This window comes from Pristis pectinata, chromosome 6 (genome assembly GCF_009764475.1).
Source record: "Pristis pectinata isolate sPriPec2 chromosome 6, sPriPec2.1.pri, whole genome shotgun sequence".
Taxonomy (NCBI): Eukaryota; Metazoa; Chordata; class Chondrichthyes; order Rhinopristiformes; family Pristidae; genus Pristis; species Pristis pectinata.
The window spans coordinates 6,492,863-6,518,679 of record NC_067410.1 but is presented as its reverse complement, the minus strand read 5'-3'; the positions used below and the strand labels follow the sequence as shown (position 1 = coordinate 6,518,679).

At 42.4% G+C, this 25,817-nt stretch overlaps 1 protein-coding gene across 1 annotated transcript in view; it reads left to right on the top strand.

The window, feature by feature from the left end:
- Positions 1–25,817, top strand: part of LOC127571096 (coatomer subunit gamma-1) — a 66,292-nt gene that overhangs the window by 36,532 nt on the left and 3,943 nt on the right. The window contains exons 10-22 of the mRNA XM_052017155.1: positions 4,000–4,133; positions 5,399–5,466; positions 7,324–7,512; positions 8,839–8,934; positions 12,083–12,326; positions 13,343–13,418; positions 18,897–19,000; positions 19,657–19,782; positions 20,555–20,623; positions 20,733–20,875; positions 22,373–22,544; positions 24,098–24,195; positions 25,049–25,187. Of these exons, the coding sequence (XP_051873115.1) occupies positions 4,000–4,133; positions 5,399–5,466; positions 7,324–7,512; positions 8,839–8,934; positions 12,083–12,326; positions 13,343–13,418; positions 18,897–19,000; positions 19,657–19,782; positions 20,555–20,623; positions 20,733–20,875; positions 22,373–22,544; positions 24,098–24,195; positions 25,049–25,187 (1,658 nt within the window). The remainder of the gene's footprint in view (positions 1–3,999; positions 4,134–5,398; positions 5,467–7,323; positions 7,513–8,838; positions 8,935–12,082; positions 12,327–13,342; positions 13,419–18,896; positions 19,001–19,656; positions 19,783–20,554; positions 20,624–20,732; positions 20,876–22,372; positions 22,545–24,097; positions 24,196–25,048; positions 25,188–25,817) is intronic.

Sequence of the window (25,817 nt, the reverse complement as noted above, 5' to 3'; positions counted from 1 at the left end):
CTGTGTCCGTCACCAGTCTTCTACACTATTCACAACTCCACCAATCTTGGTATTTGATGAGTATATTCAGGGCATTGAGAGATTTTTAGATATTAAGGGAAGCAAGGGGTATGTGGTGAGTGTAGGAAGGTGGAATTGAGCCATGATGTTGTTGAATGCTGGAACAAGTGAGAGGAGTTGAATGGCCTCTCCTATTTATCTCTGTGTATATATAAAAACAGGAGTTTAGGCCACTTTCAGTACATAGAACTTACAGCCCTGGAGCAGGTCATACAACATAACTGGTCCATAGCAGAGTTCTGTTGCACATGAATCTCCTGCCACCCCTCTTCATCTCACCCTGTCAATGTATCTTTCTGTTTTCTTGTGTTTATCCAGTTATGCCTTAAGTACATCCATGCTACTTGCCTTAAATGCTGTGTGTATTAGAAGTTCCCCCATTCTCAATATTCCCTGGGTAGAGAACACAGTGCTCAATGGGCTGTACAAAACTACTTACAATTCAGCAATAAGTTGGCAGGTTCTTTCCAAGATGCCTCTTGAAAGGTAGTTTGAAAACCACAAAAGTGTTTTTTATAAAAAATATAATTCTGGTGGTGTGGCCCTCACTTGCAAATCTAGCATCTGTTGCCTAGTTGTCCTTGAGGAACAGGTGATGGGTCATCATCTTTGAAATGCTGGGTCGTGTGTACAATAGCTGATGTTCTTTTGAAGTATTAACTGAAGCACTATAGAAGGAACATTGCTGTGCAAATACCAATGTCTACCTTGTTAACAGCAGTGGCCTGAAGTTAAAAACACCCTTATTCCTTGCAAGTGTAGGGGTTAGCGTAACACTATTACAGTGCCAGCGACCCATGTTCGATTCCTGCCACCGTCTGTAAGGAGTTTGTACGTTCTCCCCATGTCTGCATGGGTTTCCTCCAGGCGCTCCGGTTTCCTCCCACATTCCAAAGACGTACAGGTTAGGAAGTTATGGGCATGCTATGTTGGTGTCGGAAGCGTGGCGACGCTTGTGGGCTGCTCCCAGAACACTATGCAAAAAGGTGCATTTTACTGTGTGTGTTGATGTACATGTGACTAATAAAGAGATCTTATCTATATTGCATATTCCTTATAATTTCAAAATGCACCGTCCAAAACACTCCACAGTTTGGTCAGGTGATTTGCATTTGCTACATAGGTGGCGATGGCAGATGTTAGAATTGGCGGCACATAAAACCTGAAATCAGCATTCTCTTCCCTCCCTGTTCTAGGAGGCACTGTAGCAGGCACGCAGCTTAACCTCATGGCTTTCTTGGCTCTGCATCCTTTTATGTACTTGATTAGCAAAAATCTTGCTTTTAAAATGATAGATTACGCTAACATTTCGCTGCTTTCAGTGGGAGAATGTTCCACACTTCCTTTCGCATATGTACTAGCTCTTAGGATGCACTGGCTCAGATTTTGAGTGTTGCACCTCCTTGTCCAAGGCATCCTTCATCACCACCAACCCCGCTCCCCCCCCCCCCCCCACCGCCCAAAAAGAACAGTATTTGCACTGCGTTTATTCATAAAGCAGTTGGACCTAGAACCAAGATGGACTTTGGCTTCGATGTCTGTTGTTAAAATTCCCCTGCACTCCAACTCAGTGCCTCAGTGAAAAGCCAGCCAGTCTTCCCACACCTGATTGCTATTCAGCAATAACTTCTGGTGAGCATGGCTATGAAGCCACTCCGCATTTAAATAGCTTGCACTGACTGTCGAGGTTCACACATGCTGGGTTCCGTAAGGCACAAGAGGGGGCCTGACAACTGTGGAACCATATGTCAGTGAAGAGTTCGCGCTGACGGGGAGGTGGGGAAGAAAACTAACAAAAGGGAGAAAGGAATTTGTGTGGAGAAATTGTGGTTTCTGTGATCATGAGTGACACAAAGTGAAGTAGTAGTTATCTTGGGCTAGATCCTTGTTTAACACATGAATCACAGCTTCTGATTGCTGTGTGGTAGCTGCATTACTTAATGATGTGACCACAGCTCCAAAGGGAGTAGTAGGATGCTGTCCAAGATTTATAGCTCTGAATTCCTCGTCCAACCTGTTATCCAAGATCCCTTGGGATGCACAGCAAGTGTCCTCAGCAATCTGTTTTCCCTCATTATTCAATGTTTTATCTTTTCAAAACAGACTTAATCATTTATAACGATACTTGTAGGAGCAGATCTGCTGTGAACCAAAGTTGCATTTTTTTTCTAATGTATGGTGTGACCTTGGGCCATAAAACCAAGTTCTAATGTTGTCAGAGGTCAGCCAGCACACTGAAACGGCATGGTGATTTCACTGTTAAGTATGCACCCCACACCCACCTGGCTTTAAATCTGTATGTTTGTATGTGCCCCAGCCATTAAATACACCACTTAGGAGGGATGTGTAGAACACAGATTTTAGGTTTTGATTTCTGGACCTTGCTCAGTTAGGTGATCACAAAGTAGGGCCTACAGCTGTGGCATAACATAATGGAGGGAACTCCAAGCTGGTCAGACTTCAAGAAAACAGAGAAAGAACCTAATGATAAAATATGCGGATTATATCGAGTATGGTTTTAAAGCCAATTCTTGCTTGAAAGTTGACTTGTTAGTGAAAGAACTAATGATTGGGCTTAGCTTTTTTGCCAGGTAGAACTGAGATTCGTTTAGTGTGTACACATTCAGTGTTAAACTCAGCATTATCATAACCAGTGTGCAAACTAGAAAGGCCACAAGATGTCTATGTTCAGTGTGTTTGTTCCATTGGCAAAGGGTGAATCAGATTTATTATCACTGACTCAGATGACATGAAATTTGTAGTTTTGCGGCAGCAGTACACTGCAAAGACATAAAATTACAATAAGTTACAAAAAAAAAGTAGTGCAAGAAAAGGAATAACGAGGTAGTGTTCATGGACTGTTCAGAAATTTGATGGCGGAGGGGAAGAAGCTGTTTCTGAATCATTGAGTGTGGGTCTTCAGACTCCTGTAGCACCTCCACAGTGGAAGTAATGAGAAGAGGGAGTGTCCCAGATGGTGGGGGTCCTTAGTGATGGATGCTGCCTTTATGAGGCATCGCTTCTTGAAGATGTCCTTGGAGGTAGTGGTGGGGATGAGGGTGATGTTTACTATTGTCGCAAAGAAAAGCAGTGCAGGTATCCCTGTCCAGATCTAAAGTCATCTCTATTGGCCATGTGCAATATGTAAACCTAAACTTAGTTATTTATGCTTTGGGAAGGTTTACAGGAGCGTATTCTACTCATTTTTCATTCCAGTGAGTTGCTTAAAAAAATTTAAAGCAATAAAGAGAGATTAACAATATAATGGATATTTTGCAGAGACATACGGTGTTGGAAGACAGACATAATTGGAACAAGTTGTTAATGTAGTTTGTCACAAAGTCTATTCATCAGTTATAATACTGCACCTGAATGACACACATGGGCACGGTGTTGCTGAGAACTCATCCAAAGTGGGGTAAACATTGGCTTGGATAAGACTACTGTAACATTTAAGTGGGCAGTGAGTGAATGAGAATAAACTTTACTACAAATATGATTTTAAATAAACATTTTGGATCAGCTGAGTGGAAAGTACACACACTGCATATCACACAGCATTCATTTATCTAAAGGCAAAAGATGTTCCAAATCCTTAAGATATCCCAGTGATGAACGATTCCCTGGATCTTGGTATCATTCTGGTTAACTTTGAATGCAGCTTTGCACTTAGTGAATCTGTGAGGAAGCACACTGCCAATTCCAGTTTGGAAACTGAGGGCACAGCAAACCTTCAACTGGAGTACGTGGGACATGCCAGTATTGCATTTTTCTTTTAAGGTGTTTTTTAACCCTCTGTGATAGTGCTTCACTTTGTTTCTGCTGTGCAGAAGAGTTGTAGTCCCAGACTCCAGACATGCTTTTTAGAAGGCTTGACTTGTGACCGACAGGTTTGCCAGAACCGCAGGGAGGTAATAAGTTGTTTTGTTGTTCTCTCAGCCGTGACAGCCCTCTGTTTGACTTCATTGAGAACTGCATGAGGAACAAGCATGAGATGGTGGTCTATGAAGCAGCCTCTGCCATTGTCAATCTGCCAAACTGCACGGCCAAAGAGCTGGCACCTGCTGTCTCTGGTAAGTGTGTGAAAGCAAAGAGAAATGGTTTGAATAAATAATGCGTAAAGGGATGAATCATGTTTAAAAACTTCCTCTTGCTTGCTCAGGTTGATATATTCATATCAGTTTTAATTAATGACAATCCAGAAGCTTGGGCTAATGATTCAGACACAGGAGGATAAATCCCAACAGGGCAACTGGAGAAGTTTAATTTGGTTGATTAAATAATCTGGAATAAAAATAGCTTCAGTAATGGTGACCAGGGCACTTATTGTAATAACCCATGTTGTTCTTTATTGGCCTTTTGGGGAGGAAATCTGCATCTTTACCCCTTCTGGTCTATATATGACTCCAGATCTGTAGCACTCTTAACTGTCTCAAATAACTTCACAAGGCACTTGGTTCAAGGGCAATTAGGCATAGTCATTAAATATTGGCATTGTCTGTGAAGGAATAATTAAAGGCAACGTTCACCCTTAAGAGAAAAAGCAGAAGGTCAGATCTCACCACCACCAGCAGCACACACACCCCCAACTACCCCACCATACTGAGGTCCAGGACGTGGCTTGGCTGTGTACCATCTCCTGGAGTCAGGGACTCCAAAAGAATTGTAATTGCCCACCTTTGATGTTATTGTAGTAGAATTCCCATTGGTGTTTCACAGGAGTAAAATCTGAGGAATTAATGCTAGAGGAGGGGATGTTGGATAAGTGTTTGGGAGCAAATGAAGGTGAAGGGATTTGGGGAAGAAATTCTGAGGTGAAGCTGTAGGAACAAAGGGTGTGGGGGATATGTAGAAGATGAGAATTGGGGGTGGGGGATAAAGCAAAAGTTTTTGAGGCTTGTGAATAGGCTGCAGGAATGTGGTGTGAAGAAATCATGGATGAGGATGACTTGGATCCATGGAGTTACAGATGAGTAGCTCACTCCAAAGAACTGCAGACAAACCTGGTGTTATTCCATTGAAATCATACGTACTGCTTCAGTTCTGAGTGAGCCTAGCTCAGGTAGACATCTTGGTTGGCATGGACGAGTTGGGCCAAAGGACCTGTTTCTGTGCTGTATAACTCTGACTCTTTACGTTTTCTTTATGAATCATTTGTTTCCATCAGGAAAATGGAATGATTAGGAGAGCTTTGCAACCCACCAAACATCGTCAACGATCAGGATAACGTTAAATTTAACAATTAATGATGACTTGTAGTTTGGGTGGTGGAAGGGGAGGCATGGAAATGTGGGGTTGTTGCAGATTTTGTGACTTTTGCTGCTCTTTCTCCCTGCAGTGCTGCAGTTGTTCTGTAGTTCACCTAAGGCAGCCCTGCGATATGCAGCAGTGAGGACACTCAACAAGGTAAGACGAGGTCTGAATGGTGACACTAGAGTTTGCATTTTTCCAGTTAAACTGTATGCCTTACAGATGATACCAGGCATTGGAAGCTTCATCTGTGGAGCACAGGCGACTTAACAGGAGGTTTCAGATGTAGAGTTTGATAAATTATTTCTTTTGCTTTGGAATCAGTGGTGTTTTAAAACTTGTCACAGACTGTGTACTTGGTATATACACTTGGTACAAATTCTGTACAGATTGTTGGAGCACTGAATGGTTTCCCACAGAGAATAATTGAAGCAGAAACTATTGCATCTTTTATGAGAAGAGTAGATAAACATTTGATGATGCAAGGAAAGAGTGTGGCCGTGAGATTAGTTCTGGATTGCTGTAGCAATGAAGCACACTGTGGCGACTGGTCTCCTGCATTGTAACCTTTTGTGAGTGCTTACTTTATCACTGCAGAATGTTGAATGGCATAAAATGATATTCTGAAGCCTGATGCTCAATGCCACGTCCTTTTCAAACAAAGAAGCTGGATTTAAAAGCATTTCTTTTGCAAACTTATGAAACTCTAAAGCACTCTGCAACAATGAATTACCTTTTGAAGGATAGTCGCCGTTCTAAGGTTGACCAATTTGCACTCAGCAAGCTGCCACAAATATAATTAAAGGTGAACCTGGGATCGGGAGCAGCACATTCAGCCTGTTTTCTGTTCTAGCATTCATTGAGGTTATTGCTGACCTGTGGCCAAATTCCATTCAGTCACCTTTTCCCTTAATACCTTTGGTTATTGACACCTTGTCAATTCCATATTTAAAATTAGCAATTTAAATATACTAATTTGCACTAAGCATTAATATAATGGGCAAAATATTAAATACCGACTGCTTCAATTTAATGCAAGCCACTGCAGGTATCGAGAGGCAAATGACGATGTTTGCACCTTCTGTATCAGGTTCCCACTCTGACTAAATTCTCAACTTTGCATTCTTTTTAAAGAAGCTCTGCATTTAAGGCTATTTGTTAAGAGACTGAGTAGAATGGGCCTTTATCCTTAGGAATCTCAAAGAATAAGAAGTGATTTCATTTCTACGTGTCACATGTTCGGTGGATTTGACACGTAGACCCCAAAAAACTTGCTGCTTCTGACTGGAGAATCATTATCTTGAGACAAATCTCCCACTCTTGCAACCTAAATCACCAAAAAGGACATAGGCCACAGGAGCATGGAGATGCCATCACCACCAGCTTCCCCTCAAGTTACACACCGACCTGCCTTGGAAGTATAGTGCCAACTCTTTGTTGCAGGGACCAAATACTGGAACTCCCTAACCTCTGATGGTACCTTCGCCAAATGCACAACAGCAATTCAAGGAAGTCGCTCACCATTTTGCCTTGAGGGCATTTAGAAATGCTAATAAATATTGGCTTTGCCAGTGACATTCATGTCCCAGAAATAAATAAAAATGATAGGGCTTTGGCTGTTTAGAATTAAGATGAGAAGTGCTTTGATTTGGATTGTTGTGAATGTTTGGATTTCTCCCCACCCCTCATTCCCTGAAGATCTGTGGATGCTCAGATTTTGGGATTATTCACGAATGGGACAGATTTTGGGATTATTCACGAATGGGACAGATTTTGGGTCAGTAAGGGATTCTGGTGATACAGGGACAAAGGAGGAACATGAAGGTAAATCTAGAAGGTCCGTCACGGTGTTGAATGGTGGAGTAGTTTCCAGTGGCTGTATAGCCTACCAGTTTTATTTTAATTACGTGAATGACTTCTTGCCCAGTCTTGCTGAGTTGGAGAGGAAAGCTTATGAAATTGCACTGCCAGGAAAGTGAATGATTTTAACAGGTCCACGACACTTATTTTCAGGTGGCAATGAAGCACCCATCTGCCGTGACTGCTTGCAATCTGGACCTGGAAAACCTGGTGACGGACTCAAACCGCAGCATTGCCACACTTGCCATCACCACCTTGCTGAAAACAGGAAGTGAGAGCAGCATTGACCGCCTCATGAAGCAGATCTCCTCCTTCATGTCAGAAATTTCAGATGAGTTTAAGGTAAGCAAGCCCATTTCTTCCTTGATGGTCATTCATGTTATAGTGTGGTGCCTTTTCCCTGTTATCATTGTTTCTGATGTATTTTTTGCATAAACTTTAGTACCCAGAAGTGGTTCTTTTGTCCCATTTGGTCAAGGTTTATGCCCCACATAAGAAGTGAAGGAGACTGAGAGGTAACCTGACAGAAGCACTTAAGACTTATGAGAGGCATAAGTAGGATAGATAGTCAAAATCTTTTTTCCACGGTAGGGGTATCAAGAACAAGAGGGCATGGGTTTAAGGTGAGAGGAAGGAGTTTTAAAGGGGATTTGAGGGGAAAGTTGATATCCGGAGACAGGGTGGTGGAATCAGATGCAATTGCTATGGTTAAGAGGCATTGAGATTTAAATGGGCAAGGTGTAGAATGGCAGGTGTGATAGGTGTAGATGGACCAAAAAGATCTGCATGGATGTGTTGGGCCAATGGGTCCATTTCCGTGCTCTACGACTCTGACTATATAAACCATCTTACAACCACTAATCCCATTGACGTAACCTTCGATTCCTTTCCTCATTATTTTACCAGGATTTGTCGTCAATGCTGGCTTTGCCATCGAGAACACTGACCTGCACCCATTCAAAAGGAGGAGCAAATTTAAATTTTATCTGATAGATCAAGTGTTTTTGCACAACAGGAGGCCTTTCAGCCCATCAGTCTGTTCCATCTCCAGCAGAGTAATTCTAGTCAGTCTCACTTCCCTGTTATTTTCCCCATTGCTCTTCAAACTATTTTCTCCAGAGCGCTTGTCCAATTCTCGCTTGAAGGAGTTGAAGATGAGAGCAATCCTCTCGTACTGTGGTGGAATTGTCAGCTCAGTCACTGGAGAAGTGCTTGAACCTTCAACTTTCTGACCCGGAGTGAGAACCTGTCCACTGAGTCACAACTGGCCTTGTTAATAGCAAGCCTGATGATACAGAAGGTACAAGGTTTGATCCTGGTCTTACCTTGGAAGTCGAGAGACATCTTGAATTGCTGTATATTAGCTTTATCTCCCATGCCCATCCCCATGTACTTGGACATCATAACAGTATAAAGTTTTGATGTGGACTGTGTTTAAATTTTTAATAAAGGTTATCAACCCAAAATGTTAAACCTTCTTTCCCCACAGCTGCAGTCTGACTTGCACCTTTAGCATTTTTTAATTTTTATCACAGGTTTCTTGCATCACAGTATTTTGTGCTTATGATGTTGCTAATTGTATTTAAAAATATTGCGGATCTAATTAAACAGTTATGTCTAGAGAGAGTCTTCCCTAAGCTGGTGTTTGTTTTCCTGATGCTTGTGTAGGTGGTGGTAGTCCAGGCCATCAGTGCTCTGTGTCAGAAGTACCCACGGAAGCACTCTGTGATGATGAATTTCCTGTTCACCATGCTGCGAGAAGAGGTACGTTAACATGGAATATAAACGTTTTGCGGCATAGCACTATTGTTTTAAATAACAGCTATAAGTTTTAATTTATATTTTAAGATTTGGAATCTTTAAAAAAAATACTGTTCTGAGGAGAGTTTATGGCTATTCTTGCATGTCCAATAAAAGGCAGTCTAACCACCTCCCTTGGCAAACCTTAACCACCATTTACAAGGCACAAATCAGGGGCATGGTGAATACTTGGATGAGCACAGCTCACTGAATTCCATGAGCTTAATGCTGTCCAAAGTAATGCAGCCCACCTGAAATTTTATTTGCTACTATAAACATTTCATTCTCTTCATGACCGGTACATTGTAGCTGCAGTGTATGCCATCAACAAAATGCAGTGCAGCAAGGAGTGCAGCAACCCACCACGGATTCTTCGACATCTAACGAATCCAACAATCTCCACTGCTTAGTCAAGGGCAGCGGGTGCATGCTTTTGTCACTACCTGCAAGTCCCCTTCCAAGGCGCACACCACTGTGACTTGGAAATAAATCACTGCTACTTCATTATTGCTGAGCTTAAGTCCAGGGGGAGGCCCAGCAATGATGAAGCAGCATTGTGCAAGCTCCTTCACCACAAGGACTGCAGCCTTTCAAGGTGACTCGCCATCACCTTCTGAAAGACTGTTAAGGATGTTGGTCTTGCCAGCAGTACCCACATCCTGTAAGTGAATTTATTTACTTTAAAAAAAAAACTACTTGGATACCAACCTAGGTAACGGCCTATTTATTTGGTCCATCATGTATGTATTGTTTGAAAAAGAGCGACCCAACCTTATCCTGCACTGGATCCGTGGCCCTGCAAATCACAGCTTTTCAAGTTCATGTCCAGGTACTGTTTAAATGTGATGAGGGTTTCTCCCTCCACCACCCCTTCAGGCTGTGAGTTCCGGACACCCACCACCCTCTGGATGAAAGATATTGCCCCATCTCACTTCAGTTCTTCTACCATTTCATTTTACATCTGTGCCCTCAGTTTTTGTCCCCTCTTCTAAGGGAGTTGGATGCTTCCTACTTGCCCTTTTTGGATCCTTCCATTCCATGAATTTCAGTTGTCTCTTCTCAGCTGCCCTCTCTTTCAAAGAGAACAACTTTAGCTGATTCAATCTTTCCTCATAGCTACAGTTTTCTCCTCTGCACCCTCTTCAATACAATCTCGACTTCAAAATCCAACAAACTGACGTCTTCCAATTTCTTGCCTTATCCTGCAAGATTTTCCACTCCCGGCAGTGCCTCCCACACAATTATGAGGCGGTGAGGTTGAGATCAGGAGCTCACAAGGAACAAAGATCATAGATATGCCCAGGGCTACATCCCTAATGCACAACAGCATGGTGACCAGCAATGTACACAGTACTCGAGCTGTGTGGCCTAACTGGTATTGTGTTCACTTCTAACTTTGGCAGGTCAGGCAGCGTCCACAGAGAAGGAACCAGGGTTGAGGTTTCAGATCATTGACCAGAATTGGGAAAGTGAACAAACTGGTTACCTGCGATACCTGCTTTTTTTTTTTATTTCTTGTCCCTTAGTATCTGTGTGTACCAACTGTCCTACCAGTGAAAAATTTCTCTACATCTTTGTCAATATTTTTATCCTTCTATTTACGATTAACAGGAGAAATAAGAATTTTGTTCAATTTGCATTGTGGTTTGCATGGAATCTTTGTATCACAGTGGCTCCCACTTGGCCAGTCAAACCCTTGTTGGTTTTTTATAGCCAGTTCCTTCCCTTTAGTCATAGAAATTTTGCTGACAACTTGAAAGCTACATTAGAAACTGTTCCTGCAACCCTTGCAGGCAGACCGTTCTTAATCATTACTATCTGCTGGGTGTAGTAGACTTACCTTGTGTCATCTTTTTCTTTTTGTTTTGCCAATCACCTTCAATCTGTGTGCATTCGACTCTTCTGCCATTGAAACCATTTCTCTTTACTTGGAGATTTCATCATGAACATATTAGCACACAGCCTTCCCTGATCCTGGAGCTTAAACCCAACTCTCTAGTCTGGCTGTACAACCAAAGAGAATTGTGCCTAGGAACATTCTAGTAACTTTTTCTGCATCACCTTTTAAGGCATTGGCATTCTTTATAACTTGCATGGTATAGTACTGGGCACTACAGTTGTGCTTGAACCATTGTTTTATAAAGGTATATTGTAGCTTTCGTTGCAGACTTCTTCCATGAACACAGCATTCAAATTTGTTGTCAGTATATTGCAGGAGAAGGCAGGTCTGTTGTGCATTAGGGATGTAGCTCTGGGTATATCTATGATTTTCGTTCCTTGTGAGTTCCTGATCTCAACCTCACCGCCCCAAAGTTATGTGGAAGGCACTGCCGGGAGTGGAAAATCTTGCAGGATAAGGCAAGAAATTGGAAGACGTCAGTTTGTTGGCTTTTGCATCCTGTGCCTTGAGCAAAACAATGTTGGCAGAAGCCTGCTGATGTATTGCTGTTTTGGCTAGTTTTCAAGGAACAAGGGAGAAACAGTTGAAAGAAGTTAATAAGACCTTCAAGTTGAAGATTGCCCCATCTAATGGTTAACACTGTTAGTATTAAGTGGAATTATTCTTCTCTACTATTTTAGAAGGAATTTAAAATCATTTAAAATAATCACTGAGGAATTTAATGTACGGCCTCGTGAGGCTGAGTAAGAATCTGACTGGATGTGGGTAAATGGGATTAGGACAGATATCTCCATTTGAAGAGAGAGCACGGCTCAATGGGCCAATTGGCATTTTTTGTATTATAACTGCTTTGATTCTAATATCCCATTCAAACACATCACTTGCGTTTCTTTTAAATATGTAGTAGAACATAGTGTGTGAAAACCAGACAAGCAAAATTATCCTCGGCCATTGATACAGTATTCCAGTTTCTTCCTTATTTTGTGCATGCAACGGTTTAGCAATCTTGAAGTAGTCTTACAAAATCTAAATCCATCTCCCTGTGCAGCCCTGCCCAAATTAGCTCAACCAAGTAAATCGACTGAGGATCTAACTGGATGTGGAAGTGACCACGAAGCCCACAGCTGCTGTGACTGCCTTTTGACTCGTGAGCAGTAAGGATCACAGACTGCATGTACATTCTGACTTGTTCCCTCCTCTCCCTTCTCCCAGGGTGGGTTTGAGTACAAACGTGCCATTGTGGAATGCATCATCTGTATCATCGAGGACAACCCAGAGAGCAAGGAGACGGGCCTGGCTCACCTCTGTGAATTCATTGAGGACTGTGAGTTTACTGTCCTCGCCACTCGCATCCTTCACCTGCTTGGGAGGGAGGGAGCTAGGACTCCCAATCCCTCCAAGTACATCCGCTTCATCTATAATCGGGTCATCCTGGAGAATGAAGAGGTCCGAGCAGGTAAGTCCCTCTTGTGTTGGCGCCAATCACTGTTGCATATGTAGTCATTTCGTTGCAGAATGCTTGATGAGGTGAATACTGAGTAGCAAAGGGGATGGAGAAGGAAACATGGTTAGCAGGTTAGAAGCCAGATTAGTGTTTAAAGAGTGAGAGAATTAATGAGGGCAAGTGTTCCTGGAAGCAAATTACCTTTAGCAGTTTTTAACTTAATGTGTTGCAATTCATTTAAATCGTCAAGTTTATTGTCATGTGCCCGAGTACGGTGAGTACAGTGGAAAAACTTGCTTGCAGCAGCATTACAGACACGTAGGTTCAGACAACGGACAGACTATAAATCAAACAAGACGATGAAGAGGGAAAGTTGAACTTTATTTGAACTGAGAGGCTACTTTTTTGTCCATTATTAATTATCAGTTTTATTTATTAAGACCAGATTTCAAGTTTGGTCTCTTAGCTGGTCACATGTCGTCTACAAGTGTGAAGTATTTTGTTTCCAGATCTCTGCAGCAATTCCTGCTAGGATGTGTGAAACATTGCTTTCGTGATAATGCTGGGTAGGAAATTTCAGGCCATTGACTTGGTTACAATGAAGGAATGGTAGTACAGTTGAAAACCATAATTGACTGTAACTTGGAGAGGGGTTCTTTTGTTCTGACTCGGTTGTCTAACAGACTGCACGACTGTGAAGCATAATTAAACCAAGCTTACGGACTCACTACACTGCATCGTGTGGATGTTGCATATCACAGTCATGATGTAGGAATTTACAGGAGCAGGTCTGAGTAGCAAGCTACCCTGGGCCTCTATCCAACACAGAGCAGGAGGAGGAGTTCTTGCTGGTGAAAAGCTGTATTGAGTTCTGTGAAACCAAGTAGGAAGTGAAATTCAAGAGTGGTTGAACTATTTTAGAGGCTGACGGCGGAGAATTTTACTTTCGCTGCGTCCTTGCTACATTGAAACTCGCAGGTATTAGTATTACAAGTTATAACCTTGTTTCTCTTTCCATATTCTTATAGCTGCTGTGAGTGCATTGGCGAAGTTTGGAGCCCAGAATGATGACATGTTCCCCAGTGTGAGCGTGTTACTTAAGAGGTAAGGTTTACAATGGAAATAACCCTCCTAATATAATGTTATCTACTCAGTGCTGCTGAGAGCAGGTACATGGTTCAGGTAATCCTCTCATTTTAATGTTACTTCGTGTTCTTTGAAGGAGATATAATTTGTGGAACTGAGTGATTTATTCCAGTCCCTATATCGAGTATATTGTCCTGTTTAATCCTCCCAGTATATTTTTCCCCCTCTGCATAAGTGTATAGTTGCAGAGGGCAGATGTACTTTCCAGTGCAATTTACTGTTCCCTGAGGATACAGTAGAACGTTTGGTATCGTGTTCAGAAATACAGCGTCAGCTTCACAGATATTTAAGCTGATGAAAGTGTTTCTCTTTAACTGTGACTCAGTTAGCATATTCCCTCAGTGTTCTCCTGTTCTTCAATGGCTTGCAATGTGGCTGACTGTTCAGAATAAAATGTGTGGAGCTCAGCTCGTTGCAAATAGAAACGTGTGTTTTGAGGTATGTGACGGGAGAAGGAGTAGAAAAGACATCAGAGATTGTTCTTCACAATATCTCAGCCTGAGAGAGAGCAGTTTAGCAGTAGGGAAGGGAAAATATTCGATCAGCACTGTCCAGTTTCTTATGTACTACCATCACGAGCAAGCATGTGCCTGGATGTTGACTGAGAGGAGGGTTGAGCTTTTGTAAAAGTAGGTATTAGCAGTTGTAAATCGACCAAACTATGTCCAAAGTGTTTCTCAGCCAGTAAAGTACTTTTAAAATGAAATCACTGTGGATAAAAAAAAAGTCGGGACAGCCAAACTGGACCAGGCAGGAATGAAATGTGTGAAATAAATAAAATAACCAGATCACCTCCTTTCAGGTACTGGTTGAAAAATGAATGCCAGCTTTGACTCAGAGAATAAGCTGCTCCTTCAAAAGTGTTTTAGGATCTTTTGAATTTACTCAAAAGTGTTCACATTTAATGTTCCATCCAAAAAAAAACATACCCACAACAATATAGTTCTACCGCAGCACGGCACTGGTGGATCAGCCTGGATTTTGTGCCCGTCTCAAGAACAGGGTTTGAACCAGACAGGTACATGTTGCCCACCAAGTATTTGTACTGCCCATCGTGCTCGTACCTCATGCCTGCCATTTGCTGCCTGGGTTCTCACATTGAAAATGATCGGTCAGGTAAACTACTGGTTGAAGGATAGATCCTATTGAACAGTCTGCCAGCAAGTCTACACTCTCAAAAGGAGGGGGGTGGAAATGGCTACAGGGCAAATTGTTTTTCACCTTGGAAGAATTATTCAGTTGGAATCCGAGTGGAGGGATACAAGGGGTGGGAGAAGAACGTGGGAACAGTTTTAATGATTGATAAATGATTAATGTGGCGCAGTAAGACATGGTGGGCCGAAGGGCCTGTTTTGTGCTGTATGGTTCTATGAATGGGAGAGATCGATATTACGGGTGCAGAGCCATTGGCTGGAAAATCTTCCATCTGGAGCAAAACCATGCTGTCAAAAACCTTTCTGAATGAATTCCTTACACATTGTTTTATTTTTGAAGAAAGCATATAGCAACCTGGGATGATTATGAATGTCTGCTACTGGTGTTAGGAAGCACCAGTGTTGCCCATTAGACCAGTTATATAAAGTTATTGCTGCCAGTTTTTCTTTCCCCAAGTACATTCAGCTTAATTTCTTAATGAATTTTAAAGGCATAGTGTTGGTGGTAATATTGTTTCATGTTAAACAAAATTCTCCCTGAAATATTTTTTTCTAAAATACTAATAAAAATCTGAGCGGACATTTGTGCGGTCCTGAGGGAGTGCTGCACTGTCAGAAATGCCGTCTTTTGAAATGTTGGAGGTCCCAAAAATGACGTCAAAAATCATCACCTTTGTACCTCGTGGGCATCGTGATGCTGACAGTGGATCATGAACCACTTAAAACAAGATGCAGAAAGTAAATTTTTATCCACTTAAGGACTGGGACCATCAGATTTGTCCAAAAGGTACAAAGATGCTTTGAACAGACAGGTGGGCCTTGGTTTAACATTCTGTCTAGAACATGGTATCTCCAAAGGTGCAGCATTGCACTGAAGTGGCTGGCGGGATTGATTACGTGTTCAGGTCCTAGGAATAGGGCTCGAACCTTTTTGATGGATGGAATGATTTGGCAAACGCCCTTATCATTTTAACAATCCATAACACACGTTATGGAGCTACTCCTGGTGAACAGGCCATTGTGTGTATCCCTCAACACAACTCTTTTATCAAAATAAAACCCAAATGTTCACGTCTTTGCCGTTATTGCAACCTGTCTTTGCCCAGTTTAGTTGCGGCCTTTGCTATGTTACACCAGTGACCACCTTTCAAAGTATTTAAATGGCTGCAGAACACTTTGGGACATCCTGAAATCACGAAAGCTGCTGTTTAAAATGCAAGCCGCCTTTGCTCAAGTTCATTGAGACCTGCCATATTTGGTCTCCTGATTATTTGTTGCCATGCCGACAGCAGTGGAACAGTTCCATCAAATTTATTGGAGGGAACAACCTCGCATCAGCCCGTGAGTTATCTAACTCTGGGGAAAACCTAGAGTCAGCTGCATGCTCTTAACCAATAGTACTGCCCAATACTTCCTCTAATGCTGTGAATAGACTTTGCAAATAATGCTTGTATGTGAAGCGTGACTACCTTTTTAGTCTGTAGGCAAATACATTTTTTTCTATTAGAAATTCTTTGTTATATTTTTATACCGTGGGGAATTTGCCTATGTACCAAAATTCGCTGCATTTCAAAGCAATTCATTGGATGTAAAGTGCTTTGGGATGTCCCAGAGGCTCATAAATACAAGTCCGTTTGTTCTTTTGATGACGCTTTGATGCTGTATGAGTTACTGATTGATCTGAAATCTGTTGAGGTTAAAATTCAGTCTGTTATATTAAGGATTCTACATGATGCTTTGGTGCTAAATTTCACTGGGTGCCATTTTAATGAATTGTTTTCAGTCATTTTAAAAGGCTTGATGTCTGTGTCAAATCAGTGCTGGTGACAATTTTGTTAACTGATGTGCCATAATAATCCCCAGCATAATTTTAACCCTGCAGGACCACACTTGGGATTTAAAAACATTTTAAAAAAATAATAGATTAGAATTTTTACGAAGTATCTGCCTTGAACATAAAGAAATTAGGTCCAGTGTACCTCTGCTGTGATCAGTCAGCATTTGCGTTCCCTGTACCTCGTAAGGTGTTTCTCACCCACGTGGAAAAGGTGGTGGACGTGGATTCAATAATACATTTCAACAGGGAATTGTGTAAATAATTGGGGAGGGAAAGGTGGGAAAAGGCAAGGGAGTGGGACTGATTGAGAGCTCTTGGCAAAGTGGCAGAGGTATGATAGACTGAAGAAACATTTCTGTGATGTTTCCAGTCAGACAGCATTTTAGCTGATTCAGCAGAGCTTGTAAACGATGTACCATCATTCACAAGAGATCCACAGCTATCACAGCTGTGAAATAATAGAAAGGTTAACGATGCCAGCCACTTGAGAAGTAAGAATCTCGATACAGGGATTGTGAGCTTCTCCAGAGAACATGGGTTCAACTCCTGTAACTGTCTTGATTGGCAGTTCAGTTCGGGTGAAGGCTTGAGGGAGTGATTTTTGTTACAACTAAAGTTATTGCAGCTAATTCAGTGAGCCACTGTGGAAACATGCAGATTCTCGTGTAGGCAGAGTGAAAGGTTAAACTTAAAGCTGGTTGTTCAGAATTTGACACAGCTTGATCAGCCATTAATCCTTCAAGCTTGGAAATACAACATGAAGTCTCTGGGAACTTGGACTTTAAGTGAGCTAAATATATGTGTGACTATTATGAATAGTAGCCACTCATTGTGTGCTTAATCCTTACAGAAACCAGTAAATGCCTTTTTAACCTTATCAACTCAAGGAATTATACACTCTGAAGAAATAACATCCATTTCCAATTGACGTTGCAGACTGTTCTTGCCAACCCTCCGGCAGAGCTCGAATGTGGGTCTTAAATATGACATCCTGCTTCTTCTGTGCACCTTGTAACTCTGTAGCTTTATTCACCCTGCAGAATATATGGTGCTATTGGGGGGGGGGGGGGGGGTGGGCGGGGAAGATGCAGCTTTTTTTAACCATCTTCACCGCAACCTTTCCCCCCCCCCCCCCCCCCCCCCCCCAAAGAAAATCCCAAGGCTACTTTCTGACCACTGTGGATGAGGAAATCCCTAAGCAATGGTATTGAGACAGATTTTGGACTAACCCGAGAGACACTTGTAGATGGTAGCTAGAAAAAAAGAGGTTGTAACCGTGGCCTCTCGCTGCTTTGTCATTACAAACCCGTGGCTGATGAGGCCAGTGGTAGTGTTCATTGCTGGTTGGATGTCTCCTATTTGTGACTGCCTCACCCCCACACTTCTACAATTGGTCACCCAGCATGTCCATCTACTTGTGCATCGCCCTCCCCATCAATTGGAAAGTTTAAAAGACCATTAACCCAATAGGTTACTGACAGTTTTTGCTTCATTTTCTAATATTTTTTTATAACCAACAAACATTTCAAAGAATGCACAAAGTATTTTTATTTACTGCCCCCTTGATTTCCCCACACACACACACACACACACACACACACACACACACACACGTTTCCTACAGCAGTGTCTTGATTAATCAGTTCCTGGAGACCATCCTAATCCTGGAGGGTTGGTGCTGCTGCTTGGTGATCAACACAGCTTCTCTGCTGATGCCATCAGCAAGGAGATGGTCTCCTGCTCAACTAAAAATTCAGTTAAAAACTCTGCTAGAGAATTTAAAGGAAGAATTCTTCACTCTTAAATCCTCCTATGCCTTTGTTCAGATATTAAACCTATGGATTAGAACTTTTATTCACATGTCCTGTTGTAATATCTCCCTTCTCATCTCACTGACAATCTTCAAGGTTTAAAGTGCTTTACAATCCTTTTCTAACAGATCATCATCAACCCCAGGACACTGGGTTCCATCTTCAACCCCTCCCATTTATTTGAATTGTTTTCAATGCTGTTTTGTTCTGGTTGTAATATTTAGTAAGAGGGACATGTTTCTAAAGGGTACTGAATATAATTTTTGTAATTAAAGATTTCATATGGTATTTATTTTCATTACATAGGAACTCACATCCAACCTAAAATCTGGCCCCATGCCTTGTTCCGCATAAGTATTTGGTTAACAGAGCACAAAAGACCATTTGGTCTGTTGTCCCACTGCTGGCCCACTGAAGGAGCTATCTCTTTAGTCCAATACTCTTTTTTTTCCTTATGGTTCCTTTTACGTTTGTAAGTTATTGAAAGCGTTTCCACTTTCTACCCAGTTCATAAAACCTTGTTGAGGAGGGAAAGCAAATGTCATCTCTTCTCGTCCTAACTCTGCACGCACTGGGTGCTGAGGGTCTTGCCGCAGCCGGTAGATGTGCTAATGCTGCTCTGCACTCTGCACAGGTGTATGATGGATGATGACAATGAGGTGCGAGATAGGGCCACCTTCTATCTGAACGTGTTGGAACAGAAACAGAAAGCTCTGAACTCGGCCTACATCCTCAATGGTAAGAGAATTACCTTGTCCATTTTCTCAACATTAATCCCATTCTAACTGATACCGGGAGCTTCAAAGCCCACAGACCCCCAGAAAATGGGATTCCATCTTCAATCTCTGCCACCTTGTTTGAATTGTTTTCACCAGCTGCTTAGTCTTGGTTGTAATAGAAACCTACACAATAGGAGCAAGAGTAGGCCACTTGGCCCATCAATAGTCATGGCTGCTCTTCCACTTTGATACCCCGTTCCCGTCTTCTACCCGTATCTTTTGATCTCTGTAGCATTTAAGACACTTCTTCCTCCTTGAACGTATTTAATGACTTGGTCTCCACTGTCCTCTGTGGTAGAGAATTCCACTGGTTCACTACCCACTGGGTGAAGAAATTTCCACTATCTCTGTTGTAAGCAGCATACCCGCACTCACCGGGGGCACCCATTCCCAGGCTGCCCCAGGACTCGCACGATTCACTGATAAATTTATTATGATACTGTGTAATATCTTTTCTAAAACAAAAGGTGAATTTAAATTGTGATGTGGAGTTAACAGGAATAATATCAATAGTCTGGGAAATCTACCAGTCCCAAGAGTGCTGGATTATCGGAGTTTTACTGTACTTGACCCATTTGGAAATGATGATAAGCAATGTAATTTCTTCTCATCCAGGCCTGCAAGTGTCCATTCCTGGCCTGGAGCGAGCTCTTCACCACTACACGCTGGAGCCCTCTGAAAAACCCTTTGACCTGAAATCAGTTCCATTATCAATGGCCCTCATCACTGAACAGAAGTCTGGTAGGTACACTCCCTGCAGCACAGCATTCCCTGTTGATTGGCACCATTGTACAAGTTTCACCGGTTCCTAGTTCCTGATGGAGTGGCCCTTGTTCCAAGTAGTGGATTCAAACATTGTGAAATCAAGCGCGATGCATTTTGATAATTGAATGTGAAGGGGAGCAGGGGAGAGCAAATTGTTTTTTTTTCTAGATGAGTCAGCTAAGTAACATTGAATGACTTTCCTCATCTTTATCTGCCTTATAAATTCTGTTTTGATAATTGGGGATTAAAGACTTCCCTCAAAACACCCAGCTCTCCTGGAATGAAGAAATGGCATTGTTAATGCTGCATTCTGTTGAAAAGGCTTTTCATCTGTTGTTTTAATTACTCCCTAACCTGAGGCTACACTGAGGGAAGGACAGATATAGGTCACCTACTGATTGGGAAAAGTCTCAATCTGGTCCTTCTATTCTCTGCTCCTCATTCCCCTCCCATCCACACTCCATGCACCCCTCTAACTAATCAGATAAGCAGTACCGCTCCCAACCTAAAAACCTGTGTTAAATGCAGGTTCAGCATGAACACCCCACAGAGACCAGGGTAGAATGCTTTGGAACCTGGAGGTGCCCTTGCTACTCTGTTCAGTCTCTCTTCCCTCTCTCCCTCCACCCCCCCCCCCCCCCCCCCCCCCCCCCCCCCCCCCACCCCCCCCCCCCTTTGACATCTTGGCATCTCGCTCTTCTGTTCCGTTTAATATGATGTTTTTGTGTGTTTTATTTTCTCATACCAGAAATCTCTCCGGCAGCTGCAGTGAAGGTGCCAGAAAAGGTGGCATCGAGCAGACAGGACATTTTCCAAGGTAGGGGCAGCTTCATCCAACAATAATTGCAGTTTGCCTTATTAAATTATAGCACTCGTTTCAGAATTGCTGCTGTTGCTGCAAGTAAAAAAATCTTATTCCATTTCAGAGCAACTATCTGCTGTCCCAGAGTTCAAGGACCTGGGTGCACTTTTCAAGTCCTCATCCAACCCTGTCCCCCTCACAGAGTCGGAGACAGAGTACGTTGTCCGCTGTACCAAGCATACTTTTGCCAATCACATTGTGTTCCAGGTGAGTCACTCACGGGTCCTGATAAGTGTTTCTTGCCTACTTGTCTTTTGAAGGTGGACTGTGTGATTAATGTGTGCCTGCATTTTCCACCTGTGCTTGCATTTGGATATTGGTGCATATAGAACTATTTATATATTCTAACAGCTGGCTCAGCATTGCTATTAACTTTCTTATCTGAGCTGGAACTGCTGCAGAAGAAAGCCTTGCTTTTTATTTACACTGCGATTTCTGCAACCTCAAGACATTCCAGTGTTTTTCACTTGGTTAAGGTCCTTTCCAGTTTAGTCCCTGTTGTAATGCCTCAGCAATGCTCCATTCCGGAGTGACGGGCAGAAACGAAAACCAGAGACGCTTGCATTTCTGTACTACCTTTCACAATTTTAAGACGTCCCAAAGCACTCCCAAGCCTTTGAAGAACTTTCACCCTGTAATGTAGGGCATGCAGCAGCCTACTTGTGTACAGCAAGGAACCACAAACAGCAAAGACACGGTGTTTGTTGGGGAAAACAACTGCTCTTTGAAATAATGCCATTAGATATTTTGAGCCATCTGATGTTGCAGTCAGGGGCCCGGTTTAACATCTCAATCATAAAAGAACATCTCTGATAGTATTGGCACTGGGCAATGCTGCTTGGATTATGGTGCAGAATGTGATCCACATTCTTTAGTTTCAGTAATGAGATTGCTGCCCACTGATCCATGGATGACACAAATATACAGGCACAAGACTGCAACTGGTATTGGCCACAAGGCAGGGTCCTGACTTGCATTCTGTGTGTTGGTTGAAGGATACAAGATCCTCGGGGCTGGTTATGGAAAGGATGTTTTCCCCCTATGGAAGAATCTAGAACTAGGGGCCTCTGTTTAAAAGCAAGAGGGGAATTTTGTTTAAAGCAGAAGTGAGGTGAATTTTTTTTTTCTCTGATTGCAAGTCCTTGGCTCTCTTCCTCAAAACACGGTGGAAGCAGAGATTTGCTATTTTTAAGGCAGAGTGAGATATCATCACTGATGCACTTGGTGAAATATTTCAATAGAGGGTTTTATGGGTGGGCCTGATTCAAGATTAAAATGATGGTGGTAACTGGTTACTGAGGGTAGACAGGAATGCGGAGTGGAGCTACCATAATCCTGTTGAATAGCAGCACTCTGAATTAACTAATCTGTTCATTAGTTCTAATTACTTTGGTAGTGATCAAGTGGAGGTGAGTTTTTTTCCCCTGGACAAGAAATGGCAAAACATTTCAGTATTTTGCATTGTACGAGGGGGCCTTACGCTTGCTGTGAAGAATCTGGGTTAATGTGATTTGCTCTGGCTGTCTTTGCTGGAGAAACAAGAATTCATGAAGAACAGCTCATTCAAAACCCATAGCCATGTTGGATGCAGAACTGAAAGGAGAGTGGACTGTAAATCTCTTCCGCTGCTCCTGTAGCTGTGCCATGAGGTGACAATTTTATTGAATTGTATTTTTAAAATTATCTTCTGTCTGATTTCTGCAGTTCGACTGTACAAATACTCTGAATGATCAGATCCTGGAGAATGTCACAGTGCAGATGGAGCCCACAGAAGGTTATGAAGTGGTGTGTTGTATTCCAGCAGCTAGCCTACCTTATAACCAGGCAGGCATCTGTTACACACTGGTGACACTGCCTGAAGATGATCCAACAGCAGGTGAGAGATGTAGGTTTTGTGTCACTGCAGCTGGTTCATCCTTTTGGGCTAGTTTCTGCATTTGGCACCAAAAATATACTCAAAATTCAGCTGGTTCAGTTTGGTTGCGAGGTTTTCCAAAATTCCTTGGCATAATCAAAGATGTGAAACTCTTTCATGAACCACAGCAGTTAGGTGTAGGCATTTCTAGGCACAATATTCTTCCATTACAAAGCATTCCTTGATGCATCAAAGAGCATAGAACCTCTGTGCTATTGTGAAAACACATTTGAAAGTGGGCTGATCATTAAAAAAAATAGCACTGGGGTGTCTAATCCTTTAACCGAGGAAATGTATTTAAAATAACTTTTATTAAAAAAAATCTTTACTAAACTATTTAATGTATTTGTTGGTGTGTGCACCCCAGTCACTTTCTTGGTAAATTAAGTATTTTTTGATATGAAGCCATTTTTAAAGCTTGCCTAACTTGTGCAGTTGAACCAGAGCACCTGGTGGAATATCTCCATCTCAGTGCCAGCCTGAGCATTACTGAGTTCTGTGGTTGGAGGATTTTGGAACTAACGAGAAAGATTGCAGATGCCATGAAACCAAGTGGCTTTGTCTGCAGAACACTTGTGTTCAAAATAACCTCATCTTTTCTGTTAGTTTTTTTCCCCGGGGGTTGCACAGATATTATCTTTGAATGCAAACAGAAACTCAATCTCATAGAATTGACCCCCCCCCCACCCCCACCAAAAGATCCTTGGATATAGGGTGAGCCCAAAATAAAGCTCTCTTTCCAGGTCACTTCCCACCTTGCCTCTCTCCTGTTTCCCTGCCTTAATGGTTGCCCTCCTGTGTGGTTCAATTTCTGTTTTTCACGATAATATTACTCAGCTGACCTTCATGAGCGCATTATGGTGAGACTCAAATTCCCACAGCAACATTCTCAGGGTCTGAGGCTGTTCTGTACTGGGAGAAATCTCTGGGCTTTGAAACCAAGTGTCAACAGGAACCATTATAGCTTTGCAATAGGTCCTATCTATTATTTAGTGAGTTCCCACTGTTCTGCTGTTTCCAGCAGGTTTCACTTACTGAGAATTCATGACAGGGGACCTGGGTGATATTTGTTCTTCTGACCTCAGTGAAAGAACACTGAAGCCTATTAAAACCGGTGGCTTGGCTGAGAACTGTCAGATGGAATGGGCCTTGTACAGGGTGGATTACTGCCACTGCACCTCAGACGCAAGAAGAAGCCCTTCAGCCCTTTTCACCCTGTCCTTCTATTTGAACCAGCCATGATTGGTCTGTACCTCGGTTCTATTTATCTGCCTTTATCTTTAATACAACAATGATCTCCATTTGACAGTGTATGAGGGGAAATGTCCATTATGCCCGGGGCCATGAGCAAACTGCTGATAACCATCCTCCTGATAGATTCCAGTTGGACACAACGTACCTGCTGACATTGAAGATTTGTGTTCAGTGCTTACATTTCCCCTGCTCCGGATGTTGGGGATTTGGGGATCTTTTCCCTCCCTATTTGTATTTACCTTTTATTCCTCCGCCTGCAGTGGCCTGTACATTTAGCTGTACTCTGAAGTTCACTGTTAAAGACTGTGATCCAAACACTGGAGAGGCTGAAGACGATGGGTATGAAGATGAGTATGTGGTGAGTGGAACTCGGCCAATACTGGTGGTGGTCAAGTTTACTGGACGTATTTGGGATGCACAGAGTAATCCTCTGCTCCCAGGGACAGTTAGTTCACAGTGCAATCTAGTTGGCAATATTGCTACTGTTATTCTCAATCCAATAGACCAACAACCATAGGACTTTAATCAGTGCCTAAAGCATAAAAGGGATCAGAAAAGATCTTTTCGCGCACATTGTGTAAATTGCACCAAAATAGTTTAATCAAAACCTAGTAGAGAGATTTAAATCTCTAGTTTGGGTGGGGAAGAAGGTATGATGAATATGGGACTGGTGTCTTGTGGACCCTAGAGCAGCCACAGACTGTCAGGTGGGTTTCTCAGCACCTCGCACTTGGAAAGGGCCTCTTTTAAACTGAGAGCTCTATCAGTTTCAAACGCATTCTCTGTTTTCTTTAAACATGGGTGTCTAAATTGTATGGATGATTTTTATGTAACGTGTAATTTACAGGAAATATTTGTAATGTTACCCTGGAGCTATTAGCCCATACCTCAAACCCAGTGTATGTTCAACACTAAATTCAGTGCAGAAGTGGAGGTTACACTGCCTTTCCACAGTTAGTGATGCTTCCAGTATTACATCGTCTGAGGTTGGTGGTTCTTTTGCACAACACACTAACTTTGAGAGACTTTCCCAGTAAGTATAAATGGGTCTCTTTAGCGATTAATCACATTTTCTGATTCTGCCTCCTTATCGGGACATGCTTTTGAACTTTGAACGTGACCAATAATCACATTGAACCAGGGTGCGGTGGCTCCCACAAGAGAGTATTCAGAAGGTAGTTGCTCACCAACAGGTTAACGTTGTTTTCCAGCTGGAAGATGTGGAGATCACTGTGGCTGACCACATCCAGAAAGTCCTGAAGCCGAACTTCAGTGCTGCCTGGGAGGAGGTGGGAGACACCTTTGAGAAAGAAGAGACTTTCGCCCTGTCAAGCATGAAAACGCTTGATGGTTAGTACTGATCGGTAGCTAGCAGGTAATTGGTATTGATCTGCAGATGGTACGAATAACATTGATCTCAGCTTTACACAGAGAGTTGATACAGATTGTACAGAGGGCTGTGTCAACCAGAATGCCAGATATCAACCTGGGACTGTTTTGTCAGTCTTTTCATTCCCTGTAAATTGTCTCAGGTTGTAAATCGGATGTAGTCTGACTGTGAAAGTTGTCTCCTGACTCTCCTAGTTATGTCAAATATAACATTTAGCTAGCAGTGTGAGATTGGGCTGGAAATGAGCTAAGGAGTGGGGGTGAATTGATAGTAACATTTTCATCTTTTACGTGTGATATTTATCCAATATGTCACTTTGATGCCCCTGTTCCCAGTGGACAAGTGCTTCATTTGGCAGAAAAATTGTGCTGTGTATTGGTGCAACTTAATTTGGGTGCTAATGAGAGGGACAAGTGTGGATGTGGACGTGCCTTCTGATTCGTACCAGCTCCTGACCTTGGGTGCACACAGTACTGGTAATACAGCTGTGCGACGGGCTGAATATTTTGTTGCTTGTTTATAATCTTTGATATCAGCTGATAAATGATCAGTCTGTGGACCATGAGCTTGTATGAGAGGATTGGTTATTT